Raw genomic sequence first — 9,132 nt, forward strand, 5'->3', positions numbered from 1 at the left:
TGCGGGGGAAGGCCTGCAGGAAGTGGGGGTTTGCTGAGGATGCGAAGGGGGAGGGAAGAGAAGATCTGGGCCTGACATACCTTGCTCATGTGCTAATTTGGGGCCTACTACTCCAGTGCTGGGACAATCTAAGGCAGATTTACATTCTTAGCAGCTTGGGCCTACAGGACCAGAGGCCAGGCTGGAGAGGGCAGCAACCAGACGCTGAGGGGTTTGAGGATGACAGAAGGATGGCTGTGCCAGGGAGGAGCTTTGTCACGGCTCCCCTCTGCTGCTTTCACTCCTCTGGGCAGCAAGGGGCTACAGAGCTACCTCCTTTGCTTTCTCTCTCCCAGGGCACTCAAAGCTCTCTGGAGTTACCTGACCCAGAAGGGAGTTAACAGCGAGGCCATCTGGGAGAAGATTAAGGACATCGTTATCAAAACCATCATTGCGTGAGTCCTGGCACCCCTTGCTCTGTGCCTGGCTGTGGGGTGCACCCTGGCCCCTCTGGCTCTCCAGTCCCCTCTCAGTCCGGTCCTTTTGCTCTTAATCTAAATGCTACTGCTGATGTTGGCTTCAATATTTCTCTCTGGATCCTTCATTTCATCCTGTTACTTATGCTCATGCTGCAGTAGCTGCAATGGGTAAATAGACCTTACATTTCCTGGGTCTGCCTGCAGTGCAGGGGGGGAGGCCAGGCGGGTGCAGTGTACCTGACTCCCCTGCTTGGCCAGGGTGCCTGAGAAGAAAGGTCCCCTGGCGCAGGACGGATCTTGTGTTCAGAGGTGGATCCTGCCCAACAGAGCAGGGATGCTCAGGATGCAATGCTGGATCCATACGCAGTGCAGCAGCAGCAGCTCACAGGCCTGCGTCGGTCTCCCAGCCCACCCGCTCCCGCACCATGTGGCTGCATACACTCTCAGAACCGGCAGCGTGTGCTGTGAACAGCCAGAGCTCTGCTGTCTGACTGTTGGAAACAAGCGTTTTTTTGTTGGCTTGCAGATCTGAGCCCTACGTGAACAGCCTGGTGAAGATGTACGTGCGGCGGCCGTATTGTTGCCATGAGCTGTTTGGGTTTGATATCATGCTGGATGAAAACCTCAAGCCCTGGATCTTAGAGGTCAACATTTCCCCAAGGTAAAGCAGATTCTGAGCCACAGCAGAGTGGATAATGGCCTTTCTTTTACCACAAAGTGAATTTGGCTCGTGATGTCCCCTGCACCCTGTGCTGAAAGACTGTGGGCTTTGAAGCCTCCCTCTCCAGATTGCAGGAATCAAAGTCCTCCCTGTCTGCAAAAGCAACATCCCTCCGCAGCTCAGAAAGCTTCGCTGGGCATGCTCCAGCTAGAGCCAGGGAAGAGTACATTAAAAAAGGAAGGCCAAGGAGGGATATGTCATGCAGGGAACAGTGATGGCACAGATTTCTTCTTTGCGTGGGCAGAAGTGATCAGCGGCTCCACTGCCTCGTGCACCATTCCTTGCTTGCTGACAGCACACGGCTGCACAGTGTCGGCTGCGCGGGCAGGGCCGGGAGCTGCGATGTATCTGAGCCCAGACTCTCTCTCTGAGCCTGCGAGAGTGGGTGGGCATGAGCTGGACACAGAGCCGTGATCCCAGATGGGGTTCTGGGGATGGATTTGCAGGTTTCCAGCAAATCTGGGAAGAAGTGGAGAAATGAAACCATTTCTGGTGGGGAGCCCCCATTCAAAGAGCTGTTGTCAGGATTTTTCTCTCAATGTTTCATGGCTGGCTGTGATGAGGCAAGGGACAGGCTGGGTTTTGTATCCCAGTCGGTATTAACCCAGGGAATGATCTCAGGGCCGTGGGGCTCAGCACCTCCATTCTAGCACTCAGACTGCTGTCATGCTTCCTCCCTGCAGCCTCCACTCCAACTCCCCACTGGATGTGAGCATCAAGGGCCAGATGATCCGGGACCTCCTCAACCTCGCCGGCTTCGTTCTGCCCAGCACGGACAGCGTGGCCTCAAGGCCACAGACAGGAAGTAGCTCTACCTGCAGGTCAGCCCCCTTCTCTGTCAGAGAGGCAGGCTTTTCTCTTGGGGGATTTCATCTGAGGGCTTCTTGCAGCCCAGCAAACACTGGCTTCTGTGCTGTTGAGAGCCTGTGCTTGCTGGTCCTTCAGCTGTAGGTCTGAGGGACTTGCACCATTGCCTGGGTATCTGGTTCCTGCGGTCTATTCAAGGCAGAAGGATTTATGCCCTCTCTGCAGGTCCATAGTTGGAAGTGAAGCCAATGTAATTTGTGCTTCCTCTGCAGTTAGTTGAGTCGTGCTCTCTCCAACTTCCCCCTGCCAGAACTAACGTGATGCTGAGCCGCACTGCCTCTCTGTTTGCTTGGAGGGCTGGCTGGCTGTGTTGGGGCTGGATCCGCTTATCCTCTACCCCAGGGCCGACGTGCTGCTGCCTTGAGCAAGAGGAGCACCTGTTATTTTGCAAAGGCTGGAGTGATCTGTTCCTTAGGCAGGACTGCAGGTGTCAGAGGCTGTAGACCTATGGGTAGGGGTGTGCACAGTCTTACCTTGCAGCTAACATGACTGTTTCTTGCATAAGGCTAATTCCTGGGTGTGTGTCCACCCAAGCCCCTGCTCTTTCTCTGTTTCACCACAGCTTGGGCTTATACTGGTTTCAAACCTGACGGTGGGGAGAAAACCAGTACTGTTCCCTACAGCAGAGCAGCTGCTGGCCGTATGTCACTGAAGGAGCAGCTTGCTGGGATGAGCAGCAGTATGCAGTGATGTATGGGCACACCGAAAGATGGGACTCTTGCCCGCTGCCTGCCCTGTGCCTTCAGCAAAGGGAGAAGCTTGGAGCGCGGGCCCATTCCAGCCGGGGAGCTCTCGCCAGCTCATCTGTGGCGCTTTGATCACACGCTCGTTTGTGGCTTGCGACGGATGTGCTGAAGGGCAGGTGTCCTCGGAGGGACCTGCAGGGGATTAAGTGGATCCTGAACATGGTTCAAATGATGCATTACCAGAGTTCCTGCATCCAGGGGCAAGCTTGCTTAACCATATCTCCTGCCCTGGGAAGGATATGAAGGGTTTTTTTGTATATGGGTATAACTCCAGTAGATCTGCGTGTTCCCCAAGCACCGTGCAGCACAGCCTCAAGGCTCTGCTCTCCCTGTTTGGATCCACACACAACTAATTATTTTTGCAGCATCAGAACAAATTAGCTGTGTTGATATAAGTGTTAAAAGGTGTTGGACAAGTATCTCCCAGACTCTGGCACCCCCAAATGGTTCCGTTGGGTGCTTAGAATAGTTTAGATTGTTGCTGATCAGATTGTACAAAAGGCCAGGATTTCCCATGGCATGTGGAGCTGGAGCTGAATTCGAGTCTTGAGAGTTCTTGGATGTTGCAGGGGGAAGTTTTTGATCTGAGAGTTCTCTCCTTCCTTGCACAGTATCAGTACTATGTACTTGTACGCCCAGCCCTGTTGTTACAATTAGGAAGCTGCGTTCCAAGCAGGATGTAAACATGAGATCACACCAGGCTTCAAGTGCTGTGAATCGGGTCACGGTGTGTCTTTGGCTCTCTTGCATCCTATGTGGGTGTGAGGTGGTGGTTCACCTTTTGGATGAAGGAATGCTGAAATACCTTAGCGAGGAGCTGGCAGGGCCCTCCCTGTTCCCCTGGCCACATCCTTCCTGGGTCTTGTGCTGATGCACAAGGCTGTTAGTGCATCACTGATCTCAGAATTAGTGAAATCCTTGGAGAAAGCATTCTCTCCTCCACAGCATCTTCCTGAGGGTGTCACTGCTCTCACAGAAGTTGCTGGGAGCAGCTCTGCCATGACAGGACTTTGTCTTCTCCACTTAAATATTCTACTGCCTCTTCTTGTGTCCTCAGTCTGGGCAGTGCTTTGAAGGAGAAGCCCAAGCCAGCATCTGAGCATTTCATAGCTGAGAAGATGAAGAAGGCCTATTATTTGATGCAGAAGATACCTGACCAGGTATGACACAATCTCCTCTGATACTTGCGCCATCCTGCCAAGCCATTGTCCCAACCAGTCCCACATGTCTATCCCTTGTCCCTCTCCAGATTGTGCCATCTGTGGGGATGGGATGCACTTGGACTGGGGAGCACTTGGACTCCAGTGGGTTACAAGACAGCTTGTCAGAAATAAATTGGGTTTGCTTAAGCCACTGCTGCGCTGTCTCTCATGTTTACATTAAAATAGGCATGTGCTGAGGAGCACGTTACCCACCAGTCCCCAAACAGGGTCTGAGCACTGCCTGTTCCTCCTTGTGTCTCTGCACAGCTCTCGTAGCCTTTGCCTGCTGACCCTGTGCAGGTTAGCAGGGATGCTTGCCTTGTGTGTCACCTGGCAGTGTCTGTAAGAGAGGTTGGGCTGCAGAACTGGGGATCTCCTCAGCTCTGTGCAGCATTGATGTCACCACTGAGCCTAGTTTTCTTCATTTTCCATGTGGTCTGTGTGCCAAAGATCTCAGACACATGGAGACCTCTGCCTGAGAGGGTTTGAGGAATGGGGAGGTGGGAAGGGGGACCGACAAAATGTATTTCAGTTCTCCCTGACCCTGGGTTGCTCTTGTCTGCAGGAGTTTTATTCTTCTGTCTTGGACATCCTGACCCCAGATGATGTTCGCATCCTGGTGGAGACAGAGGACGAGTATTCCCGGCGCGGGCAGTTCGAACGGGTGTTTCCCACCCACATCTCCATGCGGTACCTGCGCTTCTTTGAGCAGCCTCGTTACTTCAACATCCTGGTGACCCAATGGGAGCTCAAATACTACTTGAATAAACACAAAGGTAACCGCCATGCGAGAGCCTGGCACAGTCACCTGAATCAGGCAGGCTGCCTGCTGGCAGTCGTGGGAGACTTCTGAGCTACGCATGTTGAGGGGGTGCTGCCTGCCTGCACACTACCCATAGGAAATGTGTTACCCTCCCAGACTGCTTCAAATATCACTAAAAGCTTATTCTGAGTTGATCAGAGGTGCTGACTGCCCTGATAAATGCAGCACCAGCACTTCTAGGTGCCCTGGGGCTGAAGCAGGCTGGGATTCTGCCATGAACCTGTAGCTCTGGCCTCTTACTGTGTTCCTCTGTCCTCCTTCGAGGGAAAAACAGCTGGAGTCACTGGGCTTTGCTCCTTACAGGTGATCTAGGAAGTGAAGGAAAAATTTGGCTTATTTCCTGGTTTCCTGCTACACACAGAGGAATTTTTCCTAAACACTAGAAATCTAGCTATCCTTTCCACCTTTCCAGGACACAACTCTGTATTTTAATAAAAAACATCCTTTAATGAGGCATAGCTGGGCTGGACCAATTCCTTCTCACCCGGGGCTGTCTCTATCAGGGCAGCAGTAGAGGCTATTTAGGAGAGAGAACCAGTGAGGTCTAGTATGACGGGTTAGAGAACATAAAAAGAAAGGGACTGTGGCTCAGGGCTTTCCATCCAACATCTGATCTAGCTGGAGAGGCTTCTGCGGCAGCTGGCCCTCCACTGAGGTGACCGTATGTGTGCTCCTAGCCTGGTTGTCATGCAGAGAAAAAAAAAATGCTTTTGTGACTTTTCGCTGGTGTTAAAGCAAACATCAAAGGGGTTGATAACAGTCTTTCACAGAGAGACAGTAACCTCATAGCCCTCTCCAGCTGCACTGTCAGCATGTGTCATCCTTTGCCTTGCTAATACCTTTGCTGGGTGCTCTCCTGTCAGCTGGAAGAAAGATCCTGTCATCATCTGCACTGAAGTGCTGCCCTGAACTTTGCCGCTCAGGCCGGGGTCCTGGTTCAGTGCTCCAGCTTCCCCGAAGCAGCCCAGCGAGCAGATTTGCTCTACCCTCTCCTTGCTCTCTGAGCAAAACCCAACCTCCCCTGGCCCCTTCCCATTCACGGATGTTCTGCGCAGCCCTCCTCCTTCCCTGGCCAGCAAGGTGCAAAGCCCGGGCTGGTGCACAGAGCTGGGGCAGGGCTGCCAAGCTGCCCTGCTCCCCTCAGCCCCCAACTCGTGGGGTTTTTTTCCCGAGGTCCTGGGGCTTGCTGAAAGGTCACTGAGAAGCAGAGTTTGGACAGCAATGATTCCTTCTATAGCCGGGGCTGGTATCATATAGCAAACCACAGTAACCCCAGCTGGACAGCATCAAGTTCCTGGCCATTGCTCTGCTGGTTCTTAAATCTCAAGGCACCTTAGCTTGTGCTGTGGCTCTAAGGCTCTTAACAAAGAAAACAGGAAGGGAGCAGTCCTGGATTTTTCAAGATCTCTGGATTACTAGAGAGCAGGGAGCTTGGTTGTAGCGGGGACAGCTAGCAGGAGGCAGTAGGAGGCCTTGGAGGAAATGGAGCCTGTTCAGTGCAGTCGGACACATGGCTCTGCTTCAAGGCGACCTCCCTGTGCTCTGGAGCAGCACATCTCGTGTGTGTCTGGAGGGACAGTCCCTTCCAGTCACACTGCCGGTGAGCTCAGCCTGTGCCATCCTCGCCCTCTGCCAGGGATGGAGACCAGGTCTCAGCCCACGTTGAGCTGCGGATGGATCCGTGCAGGGAAGAGACGATGCACTAGGATGCTGCAGCTGATCGGTGCTGTGCAAGGAGGAGCTTGCCCGAGCTGCCCTCCTCTGGGAAAGGGGCCGGTATCAGCAAAGCTGCTCTACATTTGCACTGTAGGAACTTTCACCAGTGCAGCCCAAATCAGGTGCTGCCTGTTGGCAGGCACCGGGCTCAGGGGGACAGCCAGTCTGGTCTAATTCGGCAAATCCTGTGTTGCCCCAGTTTTCCTGCTTAGCTGAGCCTGCTGCACGGTGCGTCTGGCTCCCTGGGAGGAAGGCAGGCATTGCAGCAGCCCACGTGCTGGCGCTCGCTGGTGTTTGCTCGTACAAAGGGTGAACGCCCTTGGTTTACCCCGTGTTTGCTGGGGCTCGGGCACGTGTTCAAGTAGTTACTGCGTAGCATGTGCTACGTGGTCAGTTCACTCCGTGCAGCATATTTGTGTGCCGCAAGTTGGCAAGGCTTAACTCTCTGCAAACTTGGTCGTTCATTCTTGCTGCTTGTCTTTTCTGTCGCTTCCCAGGTCTGGAGCTACTGAAGAACTGGTGTGTCAAAGGGTACCACACTGGGGCAGGGACGGATTTGGCCCAGACGGTGCGTATGGCTGCGGATAAGCTAGGGGGAGGTGGTTGTTTGCCTGGGCAGAGTTGCATAGAGAGCTTGCTTGTTCTGCTTCCTGTGGCTCCTGCCCTACCTGTTTGCCCTCTTCTTCGCTTTCTGCCAAGGCCTCCACAAGTCTGGAAAAACCCACGCTTCTCTATCTCCCGCCAACAAGAAGTCTACCCAGTATATCAGATCTGCAAGTACCTGGCATCTGAATATCCTTGGATGCACCGGGCACAACACTGCATATTTTGCACCTTTATTCCCCTCCATGAGGGAGCCATTTCCGTCTGTCACTCCTGTGCCTTACAGCAGGCTGATCCAGTGAAAGAAACCCACTCTTTTGACCTCGAGATGCTCTGCTCCCACTTACAGCAGAGGGATTCATTAAGCAGAGAGCAAAGACTGCTCTGTTTGCTATTCTGGGAACAGTCTGGTGGCAGTGACTATGCACAGCAGTGTGAGGCAGTTCAAGCTGAAGCACACTAGGGCAGCCTACAGCAGAGCCCAGCAGGCTTGAGGGATTTTTGCCACGACTTAATAGCTGTTTGGTTGCCTTTCTCTCCTCCTGCAGTGGTCGTTGCCAAAGACTTTCTTCCCTCAGAAGAGCAGCATTCAATCAAATGGCTTCAGCAAACTGGAACTGGGCAGACTGGGGTGAGTTTGCACTGGCTGTGACGTGCATGATGTTCATAGCGTGGCTTTAGGACTGGTGTCCTGAGAGAGAGCTGGCAGCAGGGAAAGCATCTTTGTTTAAGGGGAGAGGAACAGGTTGGCTTGCAGGCTCTGAAGCCAGCCTCTGCTCTCTGGAGAGCCAACTGGTGGGGCTGGCATGATGTCTGCGTGACTGGGCATGTCTCCTTGGCACTGTACGCCCAGCTGAGATGGGAGTGAGGCCCGGAACAGCCTGACTGGGTGATGTTTGGGGTTGTCATGGTCAGGACACGCTGGCAAATGTTCCCCACAGGCATCTGCACCACTTCTGTGGGCTCTGATGTGGCCAGCAGTGAGCAGAGGCTCTCAGCTGCAGCGTGGGGCTGGGGGAGCAGTGGGGCCTCCGGATCTGCTGCACTCTGCCAGGTTCCCTGAGCAAAGCTGGGCTGCAAAATGGGTGCTGCTGGCCACCTCCTGCAGGGAGGTGGAGGACTGGGGTTCATCTGGGTGAGCCAAAGTGGAGGGCAGGCACACCCCTGGTCTCTGGTGTTAAGGGAAAGGGCATCCCTGCTCCTGGAGTTGGTTTTGGATGCAGCCAGGGAGATGAAGCTGTGACCCTGAAGTCCCATCACTGTCTTGGATGTCTGTTGGGGTGACTGGTGCTGCCCAGGGTGGGGGATGGAGTAGGTGAGCCTGGCAGCCTTGTCTCTGAGCCTGTGTATGATGATACTGCAGGTGAATGTTGCACTGTGGCCCTTTTGATCTTTTCTCACTGTCCCTAAGCAGCACGGGGTCTCCTTTCGCCTGCAGCACACTCCTCCCTTCAGCCGGTGAAGACCTCACGAGATGCCTGGAGCCCAGCCCTACTCAGAGCTTACCTCTCAACAAGTGCACTGGTGGAGCTGACCAGAAACCTGCTGGCTGCCTCTCGGACACCGCCCTGGTGATGTGACCAGGCAGCTGCCGTCCCGCCCCGGGGACACCTCAACCTACCTCAAAGGAAGAGACAGGAGCTGGCTCTGGAGAGCAAGGACTGTGAGAGCCCTCTGCGCTGCACACTTGCCTGTGGGGCTGTTTTTAGAGAGGGATGTTTTACTGGGAGAGCTGTGTGGCTTCCATTTTTAAAACAAATGGCAAAGCCTGGGGAAGTTGAGTTTGTCTGGCCTTTGTCCTAGGCTGCTCTTAAAGCCTGACGTGGTGGTGGTGGTTTCTTTACTGCGTGGGAGCTGGCGGAGCTTGGAGTTAGCCTGACCTTCCTGTCCCTGACCAGCACGGCCTGAGCCTTTGCTCGCCTGTGTCTCCATGTGCTTGTCCTGAGCTGCTGGGAGCCGAGTCTGCTCCTGCAGCCTGTCCCATGGAGAAAAAAGT

General features: G+C 54.0%; 1 protein-coding gene across 1 annotated transcript in view; it reads left to right on the forward strand.

Annotated features, from left to right (window-relative positions):
- Positions 1–8,716, forward strand: part of TTLL4 (tubulin tyrosine ligase-like family, member 4) — a 19,210-nt gene extending 10,494 nt beyond the window's left edge. The window contains exons 11-18 of the mRNA XM_009572516.1: positions 336–434; positions 985–1,119; positions 1,863–2,000; positions 3,850–3,952; positions 4,560–4,770; positions 7,031–7,101; positions 7,685–7,767; positions 8,575–8,716. Of these exons, the coding sequence (XP_009570811.1) occupies positions 336–434; positions 985–1,119; positions 1,863–2,000; positions 3,850–3,952; positions 4,560–4,770; positions 7,031–7,101; positions 7,685–7,767; positions 8,575–8,716 (982 nt within the window). The remainder of the gene's footprint in view (positions 1–335; positions 435–984; positions 1,120–1,862; positions 2,001–3,849; positions 3,953–4,559; positions 4,771–7,030; positions 7,102–7,684; positions 7,768–8,574) is intronic.
- The last annotated feature ends 416 nt before the right edge of the window (positions 8,717–9,132 follow it).

Source organism: Fulmarus glacialis, unplaced genomic scaffold, assembly GCF_000690835.1.
Source record: "Fulmarus glacialis isolate BGI_N327 unplaced genomic scaffold, ASM69083v1 scaffold17122, whole genome shotgun sequence".
Taxonomy (NCBI): domain Eukaryota; kingdom Metazoa; phylum Chordata; class Aves; order Procellariiformes; family Procellariidae; genus Fulmarus; species Fulmarus glacialis.